Genomic DNA, 27,699 nt, shown 5'->3' with positions numbered 1-27,699 from the left:
AGGGGGCACCTGAGGGTTCTGAGGAAATAAATGTATAGACCCTTATGTACAGATCTGTGTATAAACAATTTTTGTATATACATATAGGATAGCTTTTTTGAACTTATACAGCTGTACATAAAAGTAGCCAATATTAGTTTAAGCCTGTGTCAACAGTTGGAATTTTTTTCACTTGTACATTTGGGACTTTTTTTCTTTTGGTTGATTAAAGTTGCATATGCTAAGTGTGTGAATGAAGTGATGAAATGAATGGCATTGTTGTGTTTATTTCTTCCTTGAATCCCTTCCTGCCAGTTCTTCTGGAACCATGTGGTTCAGTGGGTTCCTTATGAAAGCATCTGAAGTTCCAGTTTTTCTTTAAAATGTTACAAAAACTCAGGAGGAGCAATCTATGGCTGCCTGTCTTGAGCCACAGATTTGAAAGGGCCTGCTCCAACCTTAAGCCGGGCTGAGCCTATAAGCATCCTTGTAGCTAATACCAAGATACATGAACCATGCAGTTTCCAACATTATACCACCTATTGAAAATAATGTGCCCATGTAGAGAGATGCTTCTCCCTTTTTTTTGTAAAAAAAAAAAAAACAACTCCAGGTGCAGAAACTAGTAGCAAATTAATTCCATTTGTTGGGTCAAAAGCCAGCGGCTGTGTTTTCAAATCAAAGTCCTCTCTAGGGAAAAACTGGACCTCAATTAAAGATTCAATCTTTAATCTCACTTCACCTATACAGAATTCTCCTTGATGCTGAAGCTGTATTAATGGAATCATCTTGATAATGTACTTCATGCCTTAGTTCACCTTGCTGGGGTTCTCCACCACCACTATTCACCTTAACTACATAAAAGGCACTGGAGAAAAGGAATCTATCGCAGTAACTTAAGATCTCGGGTTCCCTTTTCTGACTTGAGGTTTTTCATTTATCTGAGGTGACAAAATTTCTCAAGCCTCTGAAGTTAACTTGCCTGTGTCAATTTAGGGTCACAATAGCCATCGTGACTTCACATGGGAAGGTCAAGGTGGATTTCAACTGTTATGTGCCGTCGAGTCATTTGCAACTCATAGCGACCCTATGTACAACAGCCCTAAACTCTGCTCTATCCTGTGCCAATTGCATTGCCTGACACACCCATCCTGATTGCCCCAGTCACTGCATCAATCCACCTCAAAGAGGGTCTTCCCTTCCTGTGCTGTCCCTCCACCCTCCCAAGCATGATGTCCCTCTCCAAGGACCTGTCTCTCCTCACAACATGTCCAAAGTATGTTAGACGGAGCCCTAAAATCCTTGCCTCCAGGGAGTAGCCTGGTTTAACCCTCTCCAGGATAAAAATGTTTTCTTGGCAGTGCATGGTACATTCAGTACTCTTCTCCAGCACCACAGCTCAAAGGCATCAATTCTCCTATCCTCCCTAGTCATTGTCCAACTCTCTGATACGTAACAAGTGATAGCAAAGACCATGGCCTGTATCAGGCTCACCTTAGTCTCCAGAGGGGCACTGTTGCTCTGGAGTACTTTAGAAAGGTCCCTAACAGCAGACTTTCCCATCGCAATACGTTTTCTGATTTCCTGGCTGCTGGTGCCAAGAGTGTTGACCATGGAGCCGAGCAAACTGAAGCTGTGAACAATCTCAATCTCTCCACCATCCATCCCGATGCTACCAATTGGTCCAATGGTGAGAATCTTTGTCTTCTTGACATTGAGCCTCAGTCCATACTAAAGGCTGCAGTCCTTGACCCTCTGCAGCAAGTGCATGAGGTCCTCCTCAGTTTCGGCAAGCAGGGTTGTGTCATCTGCATAACACAGATTGTTGATAGATAGTCCACCAATCCTGACGCCACACTTCTCATAGAGCCCAGCCTCTCAGATAATCTGCTCTGCATACAGGTTGAAAAGGTATGGAGATAGGACACATCCCTGGCGTATACTCTTCCCTATTTTGAACCATGCAGTGTTACCCTGTTCTGTTCTGACGACTGCCTCTTGGTCCAAGTATAGGTTTCACATTAGCACAATTAAATGTTCTGGGATTCCCATTCTTCTCAGAGTCAACCACAGTTTGTTATGATCCACACAAACACCTTTGCATAATCAATGAAACACAGACATTCCTCTGGTATTCCCTGCTTTCAGCTAAGATCCATCTAACATCAGCTATAATATCCCTAGTTACCATGACCCCTTCTAGACCCAGCCTGGACTTCCGGCAGTTCTCTCCTGATGTGCTGCTCCAGTCGTTTTTGGATAATCTTCAGTAGATTCTTGCTTGCATGTGAAATCAATATTGTTCTGTAGTTTCTGCACTCATTGGGTCACCCTTCTTTCGAATGGGAACAAATAAAGATCTCTTCCAGTCAGTTGACAAGTGGTTGTTCTCCAGATTTCTTGGCACAACTTGGTGAGCACATCCAGGGCTGCATTTGTTAGCTGAAATATGTCAATTGGTATACCATCTATTCCTGGGGCCTTATTTTTTTTGCCATTTCCTTCAAAGCAGCTTGAACTTCTTCCTTCATCACCATGGGCTCTTGCTCAAATGTTATTAAATTTTTCTGTGTCTGCCAATTCCTTTTGATACAATGGCTCAGTATATTCCTTCCATCTTCTTTTAATACCTCCTGGATCATTTAATATTCTACCTAAAGCATCCCTGAGTATAGCAACTCTAGGTTTGAATTTGTTCTTCAGTTCCTTGAGCTTAAGAAATGCTGAACAAGTTCGGCCCTTTTGATTTTCCGACTCTAGCTCCTCGCACATTTCATTGTAATATTTTGCTTTGTCATTCCGTGCTGCCTTTTGGAATCTTCTGTTCAGCTCTTTAGTATCTTGAACTCTTCCTTGTGCTTTGGCTTCTCTACACTCCAGTGCAATCTTCAGAGTTTCTTCTGACATCCATCTTGGTCTTTTCTCTTCTTTGTAATGACCGTTTGCACTCTTCCTGGATGGTAAATTTGACATTCTCCCACAACTCATCTGGTCTTCGCTCATTAGTGTTGAAGACCTCGAACTTGTTCCTGAGATGATTCTGAAATTCAGGTGGGAAGAAATCAAAAGTCATAGTTTGGCTCCTGTGGATTTGGTTTCATTTTCCTCAGCTTCAGCTTGAACTTGCATATGAGTAGTTGGTGGTCTGTTCCACAATCCGCTCCTGGCCTAGTTTTCACAGCTGATAGTTTCTCCAGTGGTTTTTTCCACAGATGTGATTCCTATGCATACCGTCTGCTAGGGTTAAAAACCTCGAAACTAGAATCCATGTCCTGTCCTGAACCTTCTTCACTATCATGCTCCAAACCACTGTGTCGGTGCAGAGATATCCGGTGCACTGATGGACTGGAGGTTAAGAAGGTGTGAGCAAATGAGGATGCTAATGCAGTCTTCCAGGAGCTAGTATTAGTTAGCTGTTTAGGGGGAGGGCAGGGACCAAGTGTCTCCCTCAGCAAAGCATTACTCTTTCCAAGTTTGCAGTTTCTAACAAGTATAACTGGGTTTTATAAATAACCAAGGCCGGGAAAAAGTTAAGACAAGGGAGGAATGTGGAGAGACCTCCAAGTCAAAGAGCCAAAGGACCACTGAGAAGCTCCTTGGAGAATCAATCTTTCAGGAGTGAGGTCAGGTGGGTGCAATACTGCCTCCCACGGGAAAGCATTCAGGATGCCTGTGGAAATCACTGAGGAGAAATAAAATGGGAACAAAACCAGGCCTCCTCCAAGACAACTACGGCAAGGGAAATCAGGTCCACTGCCTCCACTATGTGACTGACAGAAATAATCACAAACAGGACCTAGGAACAGAGATAACCTATAGGGATGAACACTAATTCTTAATCCCTTTAACAGTGGCTAGTTGAGGAATGTGAATGTGACCTAATTTAGGTTAAGAGGCATAGGACAAATCGGCTCAAAGGTTTCTGGGAAATGGCTTCTCAAAAAAACAGAAGTTTCAGTCTTTTTCATTCACTGGATTCTAGATGTAAGTAAGGCTTGGAACTGTGGCAAGCATTCTGATCATGGGCCAAGCTTCCCAGCAGAGCCAACCGCTGAAGAGGGCAGAGTCATCTATTAGAATAAACCAGGAGCCTCAATGGCAGCAGCTACCTTGAATCCCTCTCAATTGGTGAAAGACCAAATTTCCTTAACATCTAAGCAGGTTAAATGAACATTTCTTGTTAAGTACAACTGAAAGTTTTGGTTTGTTGGTTTTTTACTTATTGCTATTCACGATTTAGTTTTTCCTCGTTGCAGATTTTATATTTTCTACATAGGATAAGTGCTCTGCAATAATAATATCATCTTCCAGAGTTGAGTTAAGATAATCTTCACCTTCTGGGTTATCTTCCAGTATTTCACGGACTGACTCTGTATCTTCATCTGCTGAGGTTCTGGAAGTACCTGCAGAACCAGGAGGAGACATGGACGGTGCTGATGAAGAATCTTCTGCGAAGACTGCAGGGGGCAGACTCCCACCGCTGTGTGCAAGGGTTTGAGCAGCCAGCTGGACGTTCCGCCTCCGCCCGAACACTCTTGGCACTACCTGGGTAGCAACAGTATCAAAGCCCATGTACACCAGTTGGTTAATACTCTCCCGGGAAGGACTTTGCTGAGGGCTGGTTTCTAAACCTGAATCACTTAACCACCACATTTAGTGGGTTGCTGATAAGAATCCTCAGGGTTTTCTCCAGGTCTCCACCAGCCTGGCAAACAGCCTGCGTGGTCACGTGTGTTGAGTAGCCTATTCCTTTCAAAGAGTTGATGTTCTTCAGATGACGTCTTTTCCCTCTTTCCTTATTTGAGCCAGTTCCTCTCTGCGGTTGGTGATGAGTGGCTGCATGATCCACGTTCCCATCACACTCGCAAGCCCAGTCGGGCCTCTTGCGCTGTAAATCTCAGCTGCAATAAATCATGAACTTTTGATGGATCAATATAAAGCTCTTTAAAAAAGTTGATGTGCCTTGTTGAGATACTCGCCTCTTCACCATTTCCACTGTGATAGTTTAGGATAAATTGAAGCAAGTCAAGTCTTAAGATTAACACCACCTCTTTGCCAGTTTCCTCTGATGTGGGCCAATCTCTGGTGATTCTCTCCATAGCAATTTTTAAAACATTTCAGGCTAAGTTTAATTTTTTTCCCCCCTGCATCATCGAGGCGTTCCAGCTGCTCCAGGCAGAAGTAGCACCACATAGTATCGAGCTGGAGCACGGCATAGTTATTTTGCTCTTACTCTGCCTGAGAGTTCCTCACATCCTCTTCAGACTGCTCCAGCTCAACCAACATCGCCTTCACATTGTGCGTCACTCCTTGCTCTTCCAGTGTTTTCCCTATTTGAAGTGGTTTCTTATTTATGACAACTTTGATATAATTTTCTTGGAATCCAAAGGTTTCAGCTATTTTGGATCTCAGTTCCCTGCCAGTGATGTGTAATCGGCTCTTCAACAAGTTCTTCGTGTCTTGCCTTAGTGGTAGAAATATCTCACTTGTGGCAACTCCTGTTGGTCTATAATTTTCATTTCCTGTTCCACGTTCAAGCATTGTACTTCTTCTATTATTTTTTTTTTCCACCTCATTTTCACAATATTCTAGCTTGTCAGAGTATTTCTTAGTCAGGTCCTTCAATGCCAAGCCAACTTCTTTATTTTCATCTGTATACAGAGGTTTCCAAAGTTGAATTATATCTTCCCTTAAAAACTGGGTTAATTTTGCTTGAATATATTTCTTTTGTGCCACCTTGTGCCAGTGCCTCGCCCACTGCCACCGAGTGCCCAGATGCAGTGGTGCCGCCATTTATTTTCCTTCCTACTGAAAGTATTCTAACAACACAAACAGGGACCTCTGGTGGCCTAATGGTAAGGAGCTGTGTTGTCAACCTGAAAGCATGTGGTTTAAATCCACCAGCTGCTCCATGGAAGACTGCCTTTGAATACTTGCTGAAAGGTCAGGTATGGGTCAGAAAAGACACCAAGACACAGCACAGGCAACTCAAGCCATGCTAAGAGCACAAAATCTCCAGTTCCCAAAGTTTATGACAATGCCATTAGCCGCAGCAAAGCTCTGCTGCAGCAGCCTTGTTCCCAGGAGCATTCTTAACGATCGTACGTGCATCCCAGAACTACCTACCAAGTCTAACCCCAAAGACGACGAGGCTGAATCGGCCTCAAGTACTAGCAAATCAGAGAACAGAACCATAAAAGCAAGAATTGCAGCAACCTCCTTTCTTCCACATCGTCCACACAGTGCTAGATGTTTACCCAGTGAATTCTGCATGAGGGTTTCCCAAAAGCCCAATATGCTCGGGCAGCACAGCACCCCTCCCTGGACATCCAGAGCTTAGAAAGCCCACAGTTCATAGACAAACTGAGGCAAGCTTACCTCTATCCTGAAGGTGCCACTGATCTAAAGTCTATACCCTCAAGCTAGACTGAGAGAGGAGACCTGAGAGGACCCAACAGCACTGGGTTTGGGGACAGTGCTAAACCCAAGCTCAAGGAAGATCACCACAGAAACACAAATTCTTCATTCAGGGAAGCAGAACCACCACCACACTGGAGAAAGGGTGCTATGTGGATAACCATTCACAATCTACTTCAGCTTGCCCCATCTAGAAATAAACTCTTACTCTCTCTTCCTGCAAACGAGGCCCCTTCCAGATTCCCTGAGGACTGCCACTAGTTAGCATCTACTCAGTGGCACTTCCTTTTTTAAAATCCTACTCTCTGTGCTCGCTTCGGCAGCACATATACTAAAATTGGAACGATACAGAGAAGATTAGCATGGCCCCTGCGCAAGGATGACACGCAAATTCGTGAAGCGTTCCATATTTTCGACCCTGAAATGAACCAGTCTGTAACGAAGGCTAACTCCTAACTCCTTTCACCTACAAATTTCGTCTTTGGATACAAAGCTAAGTGGATAGTCCTTACAGAGGGACTGTTAAAAAAAAATCCTACTACACAAATGTTTATTTTCATTTCTTCCAAAAAGTCATCTATTCCCAAACTGAACTTTCCCCTGGATGCATATGTGTCCACTCTCTGTTCATAGCCTCATTAGCTCAGTCCACCACACCAATGTTTGCCAAATAGTTTTCTGTCCTCAAATTCTTTTACTCCTGACTACCAAAATCTCTGATAATGCCCAAGTTATATGGTTGGAAACAGGAATGTCATGGAGATTCAGGCAGCAAGCTTAGGTTATGGAGGAGGGGACAGGCCCAGCTCACAGCATGGTTCAGCTCAATGTGGATATGTAGCTACATGCTTACTAATGTAGGCAAGAAGCCAAAGAAATAGTAACAAGAGCCAACCGGCACCAACTATCTTAAAATCATCACCCTAGAAGGGAAATACTATGACAATCCCTATGTTGCATAAGGAATATGAGACTCATAAAAATTAAGTCTTCTGATCAGATAATTACAAGTGGGCCTATAATTCAAACCTTGTCTGGCCAGGTACTTTATTCAACTGCCATACTATACCATCTCCCAAAACTGGCCAACCTTATAGGGAATAATCCACTAACTCAGATAAAATCTTTCTTGTCTCCAGCATCATGTGAGAAAGACTACTTGAAAGGACTGAAGGTTACATCCAACTGGAAGGGTTTCCCATGATCAATCATCAATTGAGATACTGCTGGTCACATTTATACTTGAGAGCAAGCTCTCAAAATGCAGCTGTCTTAACATACATACAATACCCTCCTCCCAACTTAAGAGTCCATCTGAAAACAAATTCTCATACGGATACTGCACACAGTCATCAAATCAGGTTCTTTATGCTGTACAATATACAAGGTGACATCAAGATAAGGAAAGTGAAGTTCCAGTTTGGGTTCTTCCATCTCCCTCCCTTGAATTCTGATCCGACAGCTGCCAAAGCCAAGAAAGGGAATTGGGGGACAGAGTGCTTGGTCCTGGGGATGCAGTTGCTGTGCAGGCCTGGCAGAGGCGGTGGGAAGGGTTCACTTCTTCACAATCTGAATGACATCCTCGTCCTCCAGCGTGTGATCTTTACCCACTTTCTGAGGATTGTGTTTCACAGAGAGACCCCAGACCAGAGCACTGGATGGAAGGAAAAAACAATAGTCAGTGAAAATGGCAATCTAACCTCTGTCCCCACTCATTAGGAACTACCTTTCTTTTCATATTCTGCATCCCAGCTCTTAACAGCCACAAGTCAATCACCAGTCAAGGTTGTTAGGATTCCTCTCATCCCACAGCCAGTTTAAGAGGTCCAAAGAGAAAAAGGTACGGATTTGCTACAGAGACATACCATAAAATTCAGACTGGAAATTGGTTCTTAACTCTTTAAATGTCAGTAACACAGATTGTAACAGAATTCTCACTTTTTATTGAGTCTACTAAAACCACCAATGGGAGCTGATAATAGAAAAATTTTGCTCCTTAAGCTATACTAGGAAAACGCTTTTCCCATCAGTACAGTTACTGTTATGTCCAACTAATTTCTTAAGACAATATGAAGGTATCTTATATCCATACATATACCTCCAAAACTGAATTAGTAAACAAGACAGTGACTGAGGCCAACCTGACAGAGCTAATGATTTATCTAAGGATGGAAGAAGTCAGCAATAGTGTTATCTATTGTCTTTGCACCAATGCATTTTGGGGGGAAAAATCTATATTCCAAAAATAGAGAACCTTTTTTTTGGAAAAAAAATTTCTATTAGAAACATTTAAATTTTTCAAATTAACAAGCAAATATATTTTTAGCACTCATATTTAATGCCTGCAGTAAAGTCACTGCCATGTATTTTGTTAAGGGCAACGCATACTGAGTTAATCCTTCGGGAAAACAATGCTGCTATCCATCATCAAAGCCATGAGGATTCAGAAGTCTACATCCAGAGTAAAATAAACTCAGAAAAAGCACTCGGTCTGAAGACTAGAAAACTACCTAAAGTGGCAAGATATAAGAGAGGATATGATTATAAGGACTCGTATCATCACATACATTTGAAATACTAAAGAGGACAAATGAAGAGACAAAACTTTATTGGGGTTTTATCAGGCAGGAGCTGGAAAAGGGGGACACATACATTACTGCTTAAGGGAAACTAATTTTCTGTCCAGGGTGATGAAAAACTTGAAAATGGACAATGGTAATGATTACATAGCATGAAGAGTATCATTAATATCCCAAAGTAGCACAATGAAAAATGGTTAAAAGGCAACATTTTTATTTTTATATAGTCACAATTCAAAAAAGATACGTCTTCATGTAGAAAAGGACATGAAGAGAATGGGACAGAGTCAAATGCAACTAGAAGGAGTGAGGCAGAATTATTTCTAGTATGATGTTAAAATGCCATTTGTAGTTTGTATAACAGAAAAATAAGATACAGTGGAAAACAGTGCCAAATATAATTCTACTTACTTGATATGTACTTTCTCCAAAATACTGTTTCCCCTCTCCTTTATCTCCCTACTGAGTAGTTCTGGGGCTCGGAATAGCATTCCCTCAACATGGAAGAAACCCAGATGGAGCAGTATGGAAATGTGGACATGGTTTAACTTTCTAAAAGAAGTTTTTCCACTGACTCAAGGAAGTGCCAAAGTACATGGTTAGAAGCTCTGGAATGTGAAGAGCAGTAGTTAAGTGCTCAGCTGTTAACCAAAAGATTACTAGCCATTCTGTAGGAGAAAGATGCACCAGTCCCCTTCCATAAAGGCTTAGTCTCAGAAACCTCAAACACCAGTTCTACTCTGTGCTATAGGGAGGCTATGAGTTAGTATCGGCTCAATGGTATACTCCAAACAACATATGAAATGTAGTCACTTTAGATAAAAGGTATGGAGTGGCTCAGAAAGGACTTCATCTATTTTTCAGATCAGACTCAAGTATTTTTAGAATGTCACTATTTAAATGCTTTCCTACAATTATTTTCTAATTTTGGCTTCTGTTTTGTCAAACTCTTTTGACATTTTCAGCCTATTAAAGATAAAAAGAACTATTTATAAATGCTATAATATAGTTAAGCAAAGTATTTCTCAGAAGGTTATGGGCTGCAATTCTAAAATTACTTTATATGCACTGCATTAAACAAGCAAATACAAAGATTGTAGGTAACGGCAGTCAAGATTCTTACTAAAAAGAAAAGGAGGCTAAAATGAACTCTGCCGTAAATGTCTTCATTTTAGGGAGCTCTGGGGGCATAGCCAGTAGGGAGCTGAAATGCTAACTCAAAGGTGGTGTCTCTTGAGTGTTTCAAATCCACCAGAGCATCCACGGAACACACACGAGCAATCTCCTTCTGTGCAATTTACAGCCTCTGAAAACCCATGGGAGGGTCAGTTTCAACTTGACAGCCATGAGTAAGAGAGTGAGTGTATAAATTTCCAGATTAAATAAACAAGGGCAAAACGATAAATCTAAATTGCAGTCGAATTCTAATAAATAAATGTCAAATGAAAGAGAATAGAAATAGAGAATGACCATTAGGCAAACACTGCAGTGATAAACTGCAAACAAGCTCCACCAATCAGGGATAATATTTGAAGAAACAAGTTTTGCAAAATCTCAAAGCATCTCCCCTAGAATACGTGTCGAGCATAAAGAGGATGGCACCTATCCAGTGAAGAAAGCCAGCAGTCACCCACTTAGCCAAGCGACTGGGGCAAGTATTTCTATCAGTGAAACAACATAGTGAACTTTGGGGTATTAATGCTGAGAAGAACAGTCATTTTGGTGGCATTCTTACCACCGATCTCACTAATGCACTAATCTCTTTGTTCATGAGAAAACTCTGGGAAAAAAACTCAAGTATTATTCTACAAATAAGTGTCAAAGTCATGAAAGACAGGTGGAAATGCTGCAAATTATAAAACAAAGAGACAAAAATAAATTCCCTGCAGGATATGGGTAAGTCTCTCGAATAGAATATATACACTTATGTGGAGAAAGCAATACAAGGTCTGTGATTTGGTTAAATTACATTCATGTTAATTTCCTATACTGCATTATTTTACTAGGATTATGCGAGCTGATAATAGGAAAAGTGAGGTTAAGAGATATACAGAAAATCTCTGTACTGTTTTTCCACATTTTCTCCAACTTTATAATTAGTTCATAATTAACATTAAAATATATATATATTATATCTCAGTAGTGAAAAGGATGAGAAAGAGGATCTTCTACTACCTCTCCTTAAGCCAGCACTTCAAAGGAAGACTCCATGCCCAGTGGAAGCTAGTGGCAGACACTGACAAAGGGAGAGGAAGGGGAAGCCAGGGCTCATCATACCTTTAGCCCATCTCACCTTAAGGAGACTCCTCAAGCTCCGTCTGTTCTACTCTGCATGACTTGAGAAGTCATTGTTGAGTTTTAACCAAGCCAAGCACCACAGAAGCCTCCTAGCTACCACACTTCTTTAAAGATATCCCAACAAGTCCTCCGTAATGAAACTACAGAAGGAGTTCCCATGCGCCCACAATACTCACTATTTAAATTCTTTAATAAGATTTTTGTGAATCTTCATACAGAAATCCTCCACTGTGGTCCTGGAGTCAGGCAGCACAACTGGGGATGTGTAGTCTGGTAACTGTCCCTTGGGTTTGGTATAACTAGAATAGAGGGAACAGAATTTGGCTATCAGCTTGGAAAGTTTCATATGCTGAATGCAAACCAACCCTCCACCACCCGAGATCAGGTCAGAATAACCTCTAACCTGAGAAAAAAATAACCTCAAGCTGGCCTATAAAATGAAAGGAGCTAATCTGCTTAAAATTCCAAAAGAGAGAAGATTTTGCTAATGAGCTCCAGGGGGTATAGCTCTGAGACTGTCTGATTCAAATCTTACAGCAATATTCCCCCATCGACTGATACTTACATCCTCACTAGTTTCAGATAGTCCCAGATCTTTTCCAGTAAGTCATCAAAATTCCAGCGGTGGTGAGCAGAGATAGGTACACAGTGAGGTACCTTATAGATGATATCCAATTCTTCAATGGAGATCTGATCAATTTTATTTAACACATAGATGCAGGGGATATAAACTCTACAGGAGAAAAAGAAAAATATGACATTAGCCTGAAAATTGTTGACAAGGCTGTTATATCTGATTATCATCACTTCTTCACCCAGGACCTGATCAAGTGATGCAGATCAGTAAAAATGAAGTTTTTCTCTCAAACAGGGTACAAAGTATGATAAAAAGTGAACTATAGGTTAAGAAGTAACAAAATCCAAGCTATGAGGACCACTCGTAGAGCAGTACATAGCTGTGCTAACCGTAGGTCAGTGGTTTGAATCTACCAGTCACTCAAAGGGGAAAATGGGTAATCTCCTCCCATAATAGCCCCAAAGAACTGATGAAGGTTGGCTGTGAGTGACAAGTGGCTCTGAGGCAGGGAATAGATGGTGGCAGCCATGCACCCACTTTCTGAGAAATCACATGCTTCAGTGGAGCACGAAAAGCTTTGGAGTCACACAAACTGACTCAAAGCCTAACTCAGGGGGAGCTCTGGTGGCCTAGTGGCAAGAAGCTACAACTACAATCCCAGAGGTGCGTGGTTCGAATCCACCAGATGCTCTGCCGGGGAAGGAGGGGCAATCTCCTCCTGTACCAGTCAGATCTGATTTGACGGTACACGCACACAAAAAATAAAAAAAAATTAAAAAAAAAAAGGAAAAAAAAAAAAGCCTAACTCAGATTGAATCCACCAGATGCTCTGCTGGAGAAGGAGGGGCAATCTGCTCAACAGTACACGACGACAAAAAAAAAGCCTAACTTGGTCTGATCTATGTATTCCAATAAACCAACCACTCAAAGTCAGCTCCCTACAAAGTTTTAGGAACTGTTAAAAATGTACAGTAATTTCTAACATTCTTTATCATTTTTAAAGAATAAAAATTTATTAAAAAATAAACACATCTAACGATGCCTGTCACATTTCTAGTGTCAATCAAAGTGGACACTATGGTTCCCATAATTAGGCAAGCAATAATTTTCAGCCTTCAGTTGCCTCATGTGAAAAATACTTAATTCAAAATGTTAGCTTTTGTTTTCAAATGAGGAACAAAAAAATGTCACCAAATAAATAGGAAAACAACTACAAATAAAAGCCAAGAATAGTTTTCACATTGGTTTATATTATAAAGAGCTAACAATGAAAAGGTTTCATGGAATAAGCTCTCAGCTATGTGCCCACAGATGAATGCACAGGCCTGGCCTGCTCTCAGGTCTGTAAGGCAACCACAGGGTTTCTCAGATGAGTTACTTTTGGGGGCACAAAAAAAAGAGAACCCATCTTCTTTCACTTCATATGACACAGAATGTAGGTGACAGTATTGTTCACAGCAAGTAATTAAAGGGAAAAACCAGACCACCATTGTCCAATTTTATCACTAGGAAAGATATTAGAAATTAAGACTAAGGTCTCATTTTACAGCTAAAGAAACCAAACTCCACTATTATTTAAGAAGGAGCAACAATGAATGAATAGAAACCCAAAATCTCTGTACATGTTCATTAAAGTTAATAAAATTTTTAAAAAAGCCCAAAAAACCAAACCAACAACATGTCATAAAAAAGAAGGAGCATCACTAGAGTTAAAGCTGGTGTTCAACTGATGACCCAAGATTATTTCCATGAACAAAATCCCACTGCTGTCAAATCAATTCTGACTCAGTGACCCGAAAGGACAAAGGAACTGTCCTTTAGGGTTTCCAAGGCTGTAACTCTTTACAGGAGCAGACAGATTCATCTTCCTCCTACAGAACAATTGGTGGATTCAAATCATCAATCTTCTGGTTAGCTGTGCAATGCCTAGTCCACTGCACAATAATTCAAACTCGGGCAGCAGGGTACATACTGTATCAGTACCTGTTTCCTTCTACCACGTCAATGAGGTCATCAGCTGTGGCATCACTACGCAGAGTCACATCAGCATTATGAATTTTGTATTCAGCCAGAATGCTCTTCACAGTTTCAGCATCCAGCTCACTCTGAGGGCACTGAACAGAGTCAAGAAGTTAATGAGTGGTCCGAACAAAAACAGTTTCCCAAGTTTACACATAAACTTAGATAATCCTAACTAAAGTGCAAAGTCTTCTTAAAGATGGTACTATGGAGGAGAATAACTGCCTTTTAGTTGCCATAATTAGTAACTAGCACTTTCTATGTGGAAAGGAAAGAATCTTTGAATGATAAAATTTCAAACATAAACGGATAATGGAAAAGAACTTTTGGGGAGTATCGCTTAAATGTATGTCAGTCAAATCACCTAGACTTCCAGATGTTAAGTTTAGGGGAAAATTCTCAGCCTTCAATTACTCAAAATACTTTTTTTTGTTTACTCAGTTTCCAGAATTCCAAACTCTTCAAGTTCCACTTCATCTAAGAACTCTTATTTGTAGGTTTATCCCAATTCTCAACTTCTAATCATGGGAAGAAAAGGGGGAATTGGTGGTGATTTAGTGGTAAGAACTTACACTTCCAAACCAAAGGCTTTTGGTTTGAATTCACCAGCAGCTCAAAAGATAAGCAATCTCCTCATAGTGTGATTTACAGCCTCTGAAATTCCACTGGAGGGTCAGCCATTAGTTGGTTCCAACTCGAAGGCACAGAATAACAATCATGGTAACACTCCAGGGCTCAATCTGAACCTCTTTTCTTTTGCATTTATATTCACTACCTTTAAGAGATCTCACGTAGATGTTCATGGCTTTAGAGCTGATTAATTAAACTCCAGCCCAGATCATTCTTCTGAACTTATATACTTCCTTAACAGTACATCAGAAACCTTGAAAACTGGCTTTTCTATAGCCCTCATTGGGGCATGGCCTCCAGCTACCTTACATGTGAATACACTGTCTTGCAAATAATCAATAGCTGTGGGACCAAAATGAAAGAGCACTTTCCACACCGACACACAGTGGTGGAAAGGGTGATGAGACTCTGGTACTGCTGTGAAGAGACTGTGGCAGAGTAACCAGAGGAACCCTGGTGATAGAGCCACATTTAAAGGTTTTGCTTGCTATAAAGATGATTAAAGGAAAAGCTGACTTGTAACTGCTCTGAGATAGTTTGCTGGATCATTGAGGAAATAAGAGGTGCATTTGTGTTGAACTGAACCTCAACTTTCACTAACTGAAGAACTGTACCTTATTAATCTGGCCTGGGACTACTGGACTAAATTTGGACTTGATTGTGTGTTATTTTTTGCCTCCCACATGCCCCAAACTATTTCCCTAATTAAACCCTAAAACTGTGAGTAAAGCTGCAACACACATTAGACCTAATGATTGGTAGAAATAGGTACAGGAGCATATGTGTTGGCATGTCTGACCATGAAGCTATTTGTTTAGTGCTTTAGATGTCACTAATAGGGACAGTTCCCCTTTTTCAAGCTAGCAGACTCAGTCAACCCCATGTAGCATCTGCTCCTTATACAAGTGTCTAATCTTAAATTTAACAGCCTGGTTTCCCCCTCCTGTCTAATTTTATTCTTTCCAAAGCCTTAACATTTCAGTTACTAAGAGGTTATTTTTTGAGCTCAGACAAAAATTTAAGGTCATTTCTGACTTTGTCTCACAACTTGCATCCAACCCATCAGCAATTTCTATTGATTACTTTCATTTCCACTGTTAATACCCTGATCTAAGAAGTCTTCATTCATGTCTTGTATGCATTATTACAATGACCTCGCAAATGGTTTTTGTTTTTACTCCATTTCAGTCTATTCTTAACACAACAGCCAGTAGAATCCCATTAAAACCCAAGGTAACAACTCGTATTTACTGGGATGGCTATTATTTGACGAATGAAAACTAATACTGTTGATTAAGATGTGAAGAAACTGGAGTCCTTTTGTATCACTGGTAGGAACGTAAATGGTATAGCTCCTAAGGAAGAGTTTGGTGGCTCTTCAAAAGTTACATTACAAATAGAATTTGTCCTATGGCAAAGAAATTCCATTTCTAGGTATACAGACAGACTTGAATGCAAGGACAAGGATTCAAACAGGTACTTGTACATGAGTGCTCATTTTAGAATTACTCGTTATTCACAATAGATAATGGGGAGAAACTACCCAATAGATAATGGGGAGAAACTACCCAAGTACACATCAACTGATGAAAGCACAAACATATGTGGCATATTCATAAAACAGAGTATCACTCAGTAATGAAAAAATTAAATTGATACATATGATGATACAAACACTGAAAGCAGAACCATGAGTAAACCAGGTCAGCAACAACCGGACTAATAACGTATACTCCCACGTACATGAAGTATCTAGAACAGCTAAATAAATGTGTAAAGATACAAGTTTATTAGTGATTACCAAAGCCTATGAGGAAGAGAGAAAAGGTACTAATTTTGAAGCCATACTGAGTTTCTTTTTAAAGTTTTACTAAAATTCTAAGAAATCAGTGGTAATGGGAGCACAAAATCATAATGTACTTAGCACTAAATGGTACACTTAAAAAATTAAGGTCAAAGCTGATAATTTTGTTAGGACTTTTACCACACAATAAAACTAGACATAAAAACCCCAAACTAGGCCAAATCATGCTTACTCAGAGGATCAGAATTCAAAGTAAAAGCTTATATGGTTCTGTATCACGACTTTATCTCTTAACCCTCTTCATGTGCTCACTGCTAAACCTCACACATGAAAAGTCATACTCTCCTCAGTGTCTACACACTCCGATATTCTCTCAACACAAGATGCTCTTCAACTAGTTCATACTTTGATGTCATCTCTGTGCAATCTTCCCTGACCATGCTACTTAAAACAGCTCTTCCACATTAATACTATTTTCTTTATCTTTTTTTCTACTTTATTTTTGTTCTTATTTTCATCTTCTAATGTACTATGTTTACTCATTAACTCAAAACTCTGAGAATGTTTGTTCTCCATTACATTCTCAGAGCCTAAAATGCTTGTGCAACAGCAGGTGCTCTAAGAGTTGGCACTGAATGAAAACATGACAGTGATAAACTAATCCATGCAAAGAAAAGATGCTCTACATCCCCCAAAAAGATGACCAAAAGAGGAAATGCCACTGCAAAGGTCCATCTGAGATGAACTCCTGCTCCACTCTTGCTATCTTTTTGTCAGTCTTTGCAAGGTCATTGTGTTAGCTCAATTAGTGCAGAAGGAAACTGATGAATTTCCAAATGTCAGTGTCACTCCAGTGCCCACAACAATCCCTCTGGCAACCTGCCCTATTCTGCTTTCCTGACTTACAGTGGCTGTCAAGTTAATGCCTCCTTTGTCCTTCTTCTTAAAGCCAATGTTGGGGGCTTTGCTGTTCAAGCGAATGCCAAAGCCTTCCAGTTCATTTTCAATGATCTTCTTATGCCCCAAAGGCTTTAGGACATCCAGAACAATCAGGATCAAGTTACAGGTCCGGGCCACTGAAGAAGTGGGGAAGGGGGAGAAAAAAAAGATACCAAAGTAAAGGTCAATAAAGCTTTAAATAACCCAAATACTCAAATAGCCAGAGGGTGTAATTCCCCTACATTAAAGAGACAATGGATTTTTACAAATAAATAATGTTGCTTAAACTACAAAATCTTTTTTCCAAAAGTCACTTTAAAATAAACTCCATAGTTTCCCCAAAGTTGGTACATTCTAGACACTCTGGTGGAAAAATTAGTCAGAATAAAGATGCTAACCAGAAAATGGCCCAAATCTAAAATAATTTTTTGTTATGTGCTGTCAAATCCAAATAGATCCTCCAGCAGGTTTTCAGAGCCTGTAAAGTACCAAGGAAGGAGATTGCCTATCTTTCTCCAACTGAGTAGCTTATGGATTTGAACTAAGTGCCCTTGGGTTTGCAGCCACCAGATTCCCCTCAAACAGAAAAAACATAAAGCAGAAAAAACTCTACAAGAAAAAGATCTGGTTAGCATTTTACTGAGATCTATTTTAAAAACAATAAACAGTGCCCATTCTCAGAATATGATGATGAATATGCATACCAGTACCAATCACTCCAATCAAAATGTAGTATCTTTCCTACCATCTCCAGGGTCTGTTGTGCCCTCCACTCTCAACCAACCACCATTCAGCTTTCTATCACCAAAGCCTAGAGTTAGCACTTCTTATAATTTTATGTCAACGCACTCACACAACATTTCATACTCTTTTGTGCCTCTCTTAACTTACCTTAATGTTACGGAAATTCATTCATGTTGCTTATGTATCAAAATTTCATTCCTTACATTATGTAACAGTACTCTGTTTTGTTCAAATGAAATCTATACCTAGACCAAGAAACTGTTGTCTGAACAGAACAAGGAAATACTGCATAGTTTAAAATCAGGAAGGATGTGCATCAGAGCTGTATCTTGTCTTCAAAACTATTCAAGTTGTATGCTGGGCAATTCATTTTAGAAGCTAGACTCTATGAAGAATGTAGAATCACGATCAGAGGAAGATTTAACTTGTATTATGCAGATGACAGTACCATGCTTATTAAAATGAGGATATTTGAAACACATGCTGCAGAGAATCAAAGACTACAGCCTTCAATATAGATAACATCTCAACAAGACAAAAATTCTCACCACTGCGCCAACAGGCAACATCATCACAGATGGAAAAAAGATTGTCAATCATTTCATCTTGCTTGGATCAACAATGAACACCTCTGGCATCAGAAGTCAAGAAACCAAAAGAAATATTGCTTTGGGAAAGTCTCCTGTAACGGAACTCTGCAAAATACTGAGGAACAATGATCTCAGTTTGAAGACTATGGTGCATCTGATTAAAGCCATAATCTTTTCAATCACTTGCTTGCACCTGTTTGAGATTTTACTAAAATTTAGGAAAACAGAGGTGATGGCAGCACAACAATGATAATGTAATTACCACCAATTGGTACACTTAAAAATTAAGGTCAAAGCTACTAACTTTATAACTTTCAACACACACATACACACTCACCTCACCAATAAAACTAGGCCAAATAAGGTTTACTTAATGAATCAGAACTCAAAGTAAAAGCTTATATGAGAGCTAGACAATTAATAGTGATGACAGACAAAGAAACAATACCTTTAAGTTCTGGTGTTAAGAGAAGAATACTGATTATCCCATGGACCACTAAAGAACAAATGACTTGGAAGAAGATATAGTGCTCCTTAGAGACAAGGATGGCGAAGCTTTGTCTCACACACTTTGGGCATGTTGTTAGGAGGGGCTATTCCCTGGAAAGGGCCATAAAAGGTGAAGGGTCAGCAAAGAAGAAGATGACCCTCAACAAGAAGGACTAACAATGATTACGCCAATAATCAGAGATGAGGAGGATAGCACAGGGTAAGACAGGGTTCAGATCTGCTGTTCACAAGGTTGCTAAGAGTGAGTCTTACTCAACTCAGTAGTCTGTAACAAAAACAAAATTATCTTTGTATGGATAAATAATTTATTTGTCCATTAATCTGTTGATTAACATTTGGATTGTTTACAAATTCAGAAGAATGTGGCATCAGGATTGGAGGAAAACTCATTAATAACCTGAGCTATGCAGATAACACAACTTCACTTCCTGAAACTGAAGAGTACTTGAAATACTTGCTGCAGAAAATTAAAGGCCTTTAATATGGGTAATATCTCAACATCAAGAAAACAAAAATCCTCAAACCTGGACCAACAGGCAGTATCATGTAAATGGATAAAAAGAATTGCAAGTATTAAGAAGAAAAAAAATGTTCCAGCACCAAGATATAGACAATCTGGCACCACTGAAGAAGCAGCAAGATAATGGAATAAGGAAGAAGCCCTTTTTCTTCCATCTACACCTATGGAAGTAACCTTCCAGCTGAACAGGAGACTGGACATGAAATGAGACCTAGGAGGAGGAGAGGAGAGCCAATACTGGCAGGACTGAGAACTCTGTTGGACAACTAACTGGGCATGTGAAGCCAATACTGACAGGACTGAGAACTTGGGAACAATGGCCTAAAGCCTTGAGGCTTAGGTGTTTGCGTGCATATTTCAGGAACTATTTTGACTGTATTGTTAGTAATCTGGATTATAATCTTTTGACTCCTAAAGAAAAAAATGTTGTCGCTGAATTGTGGTACTGGAGGAAAGTACTAATTATCACACAGACTGCAAAAAAACAAATATTTCTTGGAGAAAGTACAACCTTAAAGACAAGGGTGGTGAAACATCATCTCCCATACTCCTCTGGACAAACTGTGAGGAGGGGCCAGTTCTTGGAAAAAGATATCAAGCTGCGAAAAGCGGAGAGTCAGATAAAGAGGAAGATTCTCAATAAGACAGATCGATGCAGTGACTTTTACAATGGGCTCAAGCATATCCGAGATGGTGAAGACAGTACAGGATAGAGAAAGGTTCTAATCTGTTGTTCATAGGGTTGCTAATGAGTCATGGCTGCCTTGATGGCACCTAATAATAATAGCAAATTCAGATAATTATGACTAAAGCTATTAAGAATATTTCTGAGGAAAAAGATTTTTATTTTTCCCTGAATAAATTTGAGAAAATGGAACTTCTAGGTTATATGAGTTGTAAGACAAGGCTAAACAGCTTTCAAAGGCATTTTTATGATTTTACATTACCATCAGCAATGCACAACAATTTCAAATGTTTCTCATCCTCGTCAAACTGTTACTACCATTATCATTTTCAATTTTAGCCATTCTACTCAGTATGCAATGTTATCTCACTGTGACTTTAATTTGCATTTTCATGATGACTAATGATGCTTAACATCATTTTATCTGTTAAATGGCTATTCATTCATCATCTTTTTGAGTTTACTCTTTCACTGATTTTTTAAATTGTCTTATTATTGAAATATGAGGTACTAAATCCTTTCAGATATAAACATTACAAATATTTTCTTCCTAAATATGACTTGCTCTTTCATTTTAATTGTGTCTATTATAAAGCAAAAGTTTAAAATTTTGATAATAAGCAATTTCCCAACTGTTTCTTGAAAGGCTGGTTATTTCAGTATCCTATTTAAGAAATCACTGCCTATCCCACAATAGCAAACATTTTTTTTTATCTAGCTGAAATTTATTTGGACTCTATAGAATAGTTAATCAAATATTCTGGGAACTTTCTGATAGTTGATCAACAACTACTTCATTCTTCCCCCCCCAAAAAAAGTAAATCATGTGGTCAAAAGTCAAACAATAAAAAAATAAAAATATGAGAACTACTATATAATTTATTCAAGTAAGGAAATGTTTGAGAATGAAGAGAGATATTAATGAAGCATAAAGCAGAATAATGTTCAAGGAGAAGGGTTTCTCTCAACATTCTATAATCAAAAAGGCCTATTCTAGTGTTCTCTAAGCTATACTTAAAAGAAAACTACATGGTCACAAAGGAACCCTAATGGCAGAATAGATAAGTGCTCAGGTAACGCACTAAAAAGCTAACAGTTTGAACTCACAAGCTGCTCTACTGGAAAAGATTAGGCTGTCTGCCCCCATTAAGTTTATACAGGAAGCCCTATGGGTCAATTCCACTCTGACAGAGTTACAATGAGACAGGATCAACTCAATAGTACACAGTGACATCAAATCACAGCAATATGAGCAACCTTTTATCTAAGCCCAATTTGGACCTTTTTAAAATTCAGTAACTTAAAAGCTGGCTACAAAAAAAATTTAAAGATTATACATATTCACTTCCTCCAATTCTGATGTCACATTTCTCCTCATAAAGAAAGCTCAGTCTCTCAAAATGATCTGTTCCACATATAAATTGAAAAGGATATTCTAATACACCAGATGCTCTACTGGAGAAGTAGGGTCAATCTCCTCCTGTACCAATCAGATCCGATTTGACGGTACACACAAAAATAATTAAAAAAAAAAAAAGAAAGAAAGAAAAGGTATGGAGACAGGTCACATCCCTGATGCACTCCTTTCCTGATTTTGAACCATGTGTGTTTCCTTCTGTTCTAATGGCTGCTTCCTGGCTAAAGTATAGGTTTTACATAAGCACAATTAGATGTCTGGCATTCCCATTCTTCTTAAGGGCAACTACAATTTGTTGTGATGCATAGTCAAATGTTTTTCCACAGTCAATGAAACACAGACAGGGATTCCACTGTACTCTTTGCTTTCAGCCAAGATCCATTTGACATTGCCAGTGAAGTCTCTAGTGCCATGGCCCTTTTAAACCCGGTATTTATTTATGGCAGCTCCCTGTTGATGTATTTTCCAGCCATTTTTTAATAAGATCTTGCTTGCGTTGTGATACGAGAGATATTGTCCAGTAATTTCCAAACTGCTAGATCACCATTTTTTTGAATGGGAATAAATATGGGTCTCTTTCGGTCAGTTGACCAGGCAGTTGTCCTTCATATTTTTTGGCACAACCTGGTAATAATGTCCAAGGCTGCATCTGTTTGTTAAAATACGTCCATTGATATTCTGTCAATTCCTGGAGTTTTGTTTTTTGCCAATTCCTTCAGAGCAGCTTGAACTTCCTCTCATCACCACTGCTTCATTATCATACATTGTTTCATGAAATTCTTCTATGTCAGCTAATTCTTTTTGGTACAGTGACTTGGTGTACTCCTTCCATCTTCTTTTAATGCTACCTAGATTATTCAATATTCTGCCCATCTTTAAGTACTATAACTTGAGGCCTGAATTAGTTCTTTAGTTCCTTAGGTTTAAGAAATGCTGACCAGGGGAGCTCTGGTGGCCTAGTGGCAAGAAGCTGCACTGCAATCCCAGAGGCGCACAGTTCAAATCCACCAGATGCTCTGCTGAGGAAGGAGGGAAAATCTCCTCCTGTACCAGTCAGATCTGATTTGACGGTATACACACACAAAAATAATAATAAAATTAAATTTTTTGTTAAAAAAAGACTAAAGTTAAAAAAAAAGAAAAGAAATGCCGACTAAGTTCATCCCTTTTGATTTGATTTGCTTACTCCAGCTGTTTGCATATTTCACTGTAACACTTGCTTTGTCTTCTTAAGCTGCCCTTTGAAATTTTCTTTAGCTCCGTAACCTCCTGATACCTTCCTTTTGCTTTGGCTTCTTTGCATTCAGAGTCTCTTCTGACATCCTTCTTGGTCTTTTCTTCCTCCTCTGTCTTTGTAAATACCTTCTGCATTCTTCATGGATGATATTCTTGATATCCTCCCACAGATCATCTGGTCTTCATTCACTAGTGTCCATAGCCTCAAACATGTTCTTGAGATGGTTTTAAAATTCAGGTGAGATAGACTCAAGGTCAAATTTTGGTTCTTGTGGATTTGATGCACATGTTATGCAGATAATACACCATGCTTGTCGAAAAGGAAGAGGACCTGAAGTGCTTGCTACAGAAGGTCAAGGAATGCAGTTTTCAATATGGATTGAAGCTCAACACCCAGAAAACAAAGATTCTCACCACAGGGCCAATTGGCAGCACCAGGATGGATGGAGAACACATTGAGGTTGTTAACAGTATCAATTTGCTTGGTTCCACAATCAACACTTTTGGCACCAGCAATCAGAAAATCAAAAGATGAATTGCATTAGGAAAATCTGCTGTCAGACATCTCTACAGAGTGTGAAAAACAAAGACATCAGTCTAAGGGGAGCTCTAGTGGCCTAGTGGTAAGGAGTTGCAACTACAATCCCAGAGGCACACGGTTCGAAGCCACCAGATGCTCTGCCGGGGAAGGAGGGACAATCTCCTCCTGTACCAGTCAGATCTGATTTGACGGTACACGCACACAAAAATAATAAAATAAAATTAAAAAAAAAAAAGACATCAGTCTAGAGGCCAAGCTGCGCCTGATAGAGCCCTTGGTCTTAGCAATTACTTGCTATGGATCAGAAAAATGGACAGTGAATAAGCACAAGAAGAATGGACGCCTTTAGTTGTGATGCTGGAGCAAAATTAATGGGGGAGAGGGGGAAAACCTCAACCTTGAGTAATCTTTAAACTTTAAAACAAAAATATTTCCTGAAGGCTTCTTCAAATCAAACAATAGTTTAGCTTAACTGATAAACAATATTTCCTTGTGCATGAAACTTTTTAAGAACTAATTATATGGGCTACAAATTGATACAACTCAAAAGATCAGACAGACTCTTTACCTTAGGGAGCCAAGTAGAATAACAGAGTCAAATGTCGCTGAATTGTACATGGAGAAACTGTTGAACTGGTATGTTTTGTCATATATATATTCCCAATAAAATAAGATAGAGAATAAAAAGTAAAAAAAGAGAAATGTCTTTATTACAGAATAGAAATAGAAAAGTAAGGAACAGAAGGATGAGCAGAAGCACTGGAATCAGCTGACCATTAGAAATGAGAGCAAGGATGAAGAGAGATGGAGCAAGACACTGCTGCAATTTATGATTTGTTACTGTTGTTAAGTGCCATCGAGTCGAGCATGATTCATAGAGACCCTGTGAACAAAAAACTTGAACCCTGTTCCATAAGTATCGTCATTTCTCTATGTTCATAGTTTCCAGAGGCATGTGGATGCCACTCCTGCTTCCAAACCTGAATCAATCTGGAAGCTCCACCAAACACTGCCCACCATGGGTAACCATTAGGACATTTGACACACTAGTGGTACAGAGTTCAGCATCACAGCAACCCCAAGTTAATTCAGTATAGCAAACTGACATTTAGCCTTTTATAGTATCTCACTTTTAAAAAAAAAAAGAAAAGGAAAAAAAAAGGTGTTGGCTAATGGGAGCCAGAGTCTGAGTTCTAGTTCTGACTTTGCTAGTTAAGGGGGTAATATCCTGAAATGATGGCCTGGTATTACTCACCTGCAATAACTTGACGGCCTCTACCTTTTCCATCCTTAGCACCTTCAATGATACCTGGGAGATCCAGAAGCTGTAAGATCAGGGACACAGAGAAGAGGAAAAAATGATAAACTGGTTATAAATCACAGCAGATAAAATAAAATTTAGGAGACTGAAATCCAGTTTTACTATGCAAAAATTAAACACCAACTAAATGTCGGCCACAGGGCTGGCATTTTAACCTGCTAAAATAGATCTTACTTTTAACTACCAATGCTGTGGTTGATTAGCTTATGAAAAAGCCTAACCTCTCTGTAAACTTGTGTTAAAATGATATTTTAAAAGAAAGATTATTAGCTTAGAGGTTAAGTAACTTGACCAAAGTCACAGTACTATTTATTTAACGATAAAGGTTAACATTATACCTTGGTTTTGGGAGGTCAAATTCTTCTTGGTTAACATCTTTTAGAGAACCATAACTTTTCAGGATTAACATACAAATACCTTACTGTAGATAAGAGCTGGGTAAGCACATATTTGAAACCTCTGTAAGCTTTCCAATTCATAAAACATTTCTACCGTTTTTCTTGACCAAGAGAACACATGAGAATTACCTGGAAAACCTTTGAAAAGGCAGAGAACTAGGCCCTACATCTGCATATTGTGTTTTAGAAGAGCCCAAGTGAGACTCCGATAGAGTGGTATACTTCAAAAGGTTCCATGGGTAACTCTGATTTGTATCCCCAATTGAAAATGACTGTTCAATTGCTCAGGATATGGAATAAAGTAATATTTAAGATGCTGTGATGACAACATCAAAGGCTGATGTGATGAAAATACGTTGGCACTAACTAAAGGAAATGGTTGCACAACACACTGACTGCCACTGTCACTTTACAATTGTTAATTTTATGCTATGCCAATTTCACCTAAAAGTAATTTAAAAAGAACTAATTTAGAAGGTGCAAAACAGTTTAATTTCTCCATTCATGTCCCTTCTGAAGAGTTCATCTTTTTCCTCATTACATTAAAAAAAAAAAAAAAAAAAGAGTAGGAAAGGAAGCACTAGTCAAACTGAGCTATCTTATTCTTTTAAGGAGTCGCAGTGGATGTTGTAAACAGTTAAGAACCCAGCTGTTAACCTAAAGGCTCAAGGTACCAGTCCATTCAGAGGCATTTTGGAAGAGAGGCCTGGTAATCACTTTCCCCAAAAAATCAGTCACTGAAAATCCTACAGAGCACAGTTCTATTCTGAAACATTTGTATCCCTAGGAATTTTATTGACTGATTTTCTTAGCCAATGCGCCTCATGCACAGCCATCACATAGCCCCCAAGTGGAGGCCGGCATATTGCCATGACACTAAACAGGTTTCAGTTGACTTTACAGAAAAAGACAGACCAGGATGAAAGCTCGAGACACCTACTTCCAAAAATCAGTCAATAAAAATCCTAGGGATACAATCCTATCCATAAGCAAATTATAAAGATGGTTCTGGTCCAGGCAGCATCTCATTCTATTGTGTATGGTGCAGACATGAGCAAGAGGTGGACTTGACAGTGATGTATCAGAGAAGATGAGAATGGCACAGGATGGGACAAGGTTCAGATCTATTGTTCAAAGGATCGCAATGAGCGGTAGTCAACTCAATGACACTTAGCAACACTGTCAACGAAGTCCTACCTTATACAAAGCAGAAATCTTACTCCTTAAAAGCCTCATCAATAGGTTCTAACTTTAACACGTTGCCGCACACTTTTTAAATTGACGACCGTGCTTAGAAACACACCTGCTGTCATTTGCGGCAACGTTTAAATACAAAGTCACAAAAATCAGAAAACGTGTGCTTTTTCATAAAACAGCCTTTTAAAAAGCATATGAGGGCAGTCATTCAGTTAAGTATGTTCAAGAGTATACACTAACTCGGTTTCTAGAGAAAAGGTACAAATAAGGAAGAAGCAGAGAGGCAAGGGAAAAAAAATCCCCCAAAAAAGTTTTTTTGGTAGGAAACATGATGTACTTTTCCAAGGTTCGGTCCTTTGTGGGGCCACATGTCCAAAGTATATGAGACGGGGCTTCAAAATCCTGCAAGGAGAAACTTGGTTTCACAGTCTCCAAGATGGACCTATTTGTTTTCTTGGTGGTCCACGGTATGTTGAAGACTCTTCTCCGGCACAATTCAAAGGCATCAGTTCTTTTTCTATCCTCCCTAGTCACTATCTCGCTTTCTGGTAGGTACATGGCAAGTAACTGCAAAGGCCATGGACTGGATCAGGCACACCTTAGTCTCTAGACAAGACACTTGCTTTTCAACACTCTGGAGAGGTCCCTGATAGGCGATCTACCTAATGCAACTCATTTTTTATTTCCTGAATGCTGGTGCCAAGAGTGCTGACTGTGGAACCAAGTAAGCTGTGTTAACAACTTCAATGTCTTCTCCATCCATCATGGTGCTGCCAACTGGCCCCATGGTGAGAATCTTTGTTTTCTTGATGTTGAGCTTCAATCTATATTGAAGACTACAGTCCTTGACCTTCTGTAACAAATGCTTCAGGTCCACTTCAGTTTCAGCAAGTAAGGTTGTATCATCTGCATAACACAGGTTGTTGATGAGTCTTTCTCCAACCCTGATGCTGTATTTCTCCTCATAAAGGCAGCCTCTGAATGATCTGGTTTTCACTACTGAAAAGATATGGAGACAGGATGCATCCCTGACGTACTCCCTTTCTGATTTTGAACCATGAAGTGTTTACCTGCTCTGTTCAGAGGAGTACTTCCTGGTTCAAATATAGGTTTTGCATAAGCATAATCAAGTGTACTGGGATTCCCATTCTCAAGGCTAACCACAATCTGTTGTAATCCACACAATCCAATGCCTTTGCACAGTCAATGAAATACAGATAGTAAGTATTCTTTTTGTTATTCTTTACTTTCTGCCAAGATCCATCTGACACTGGCAACAAATGTCTCTAGTGCCATGG

General features: G+C 39.5%; 2 protein-coding genes and 1 pseudogene across 2 annotated transcripts in view; 1 reads left to right on the top strand and 2 right to left on the bottom strand.

Annotated features, from left to right (window-relative positions):
• The window catches only part of EIF4ENIF1 (eukaryotic translation initiation factor 4E nuclear import factor 1), a 60,129-nt gene extending 59,677 nt beyond the window's left edge, over window positions 1–452 (top strand). The window contains exon 19 of the mRNA XM_006894887.1: window positions 416–452. Coding sequence (XP_006894949.1) covers window positions 416–452 — 37 coding nt within the window. The remainder of the gene's footprint in view (window positions 1–415) is intronic.
• Window positions 453–4,215: 3,763 nt separating this feature from the next.
• On the bottom strand, window positions 4,216–5,772 carry LOC102866657 (annotated as a pseudogene).
• A 1,989-nt stretch (window positions 5,773–7,761) lies between these two features.
• DRG1 (developmentally regulated GTP binding protein 1) overlaps window positions 7,762–27,699 on the bottom strand; it is a 27,880-nt gene continuing 7,942 nt past the window's right edge. Inside the window, exons 4-9 of the mRNA XM_006894808.1 lie at window positions 24,741–24,810; window positions 17,210–17,379; window positions 13,834–13,964; window positions 11,839–12,006; window positions 11,450–11,572; window positions 7,762–8,050 (exon numbers count right to left, since the gene is read on the bottom strand). Coding sequence (XP_006894870.1) covers window positions 7,951–8,050; window positions 11,450–11,572; window positions 11,839–12,006; window positions 13,834–13,964; window positions 17,210–17,379; window positions 24,741–24,810 — 762 coding nt within the window. The 3' untranslated portion in view covers window positions 7,762–7,950. The remainder of the gene's footprint in view (window positions 8,051–11,449; window positions 11,573–11,838; window positions 12,007–13,833; window positions 13,965–17,209; window positions 17,380–24,740; window positions 24,811–27,699) is intronic.

This window comes from Elephantulus edwardii, unplaced genomic scaffold, assembly GCF_000299155.1.
Source record: "Elephantulus edwardii isolate Elephantulus edwardi_28Jun2011 unplaced genomic scaffold, EleEdw1.0 scaffold00151, whole genome shotgun sequence".
NCBI lineage: Eukaryota > Metazoa > Chordata > Mammalia > Macroscelidea > Macroscelididae > Elephantulus > Elephantulus edwardii.
This window is presented reverse-complemented; position numbering and strand designations above follow the sequence as displayed.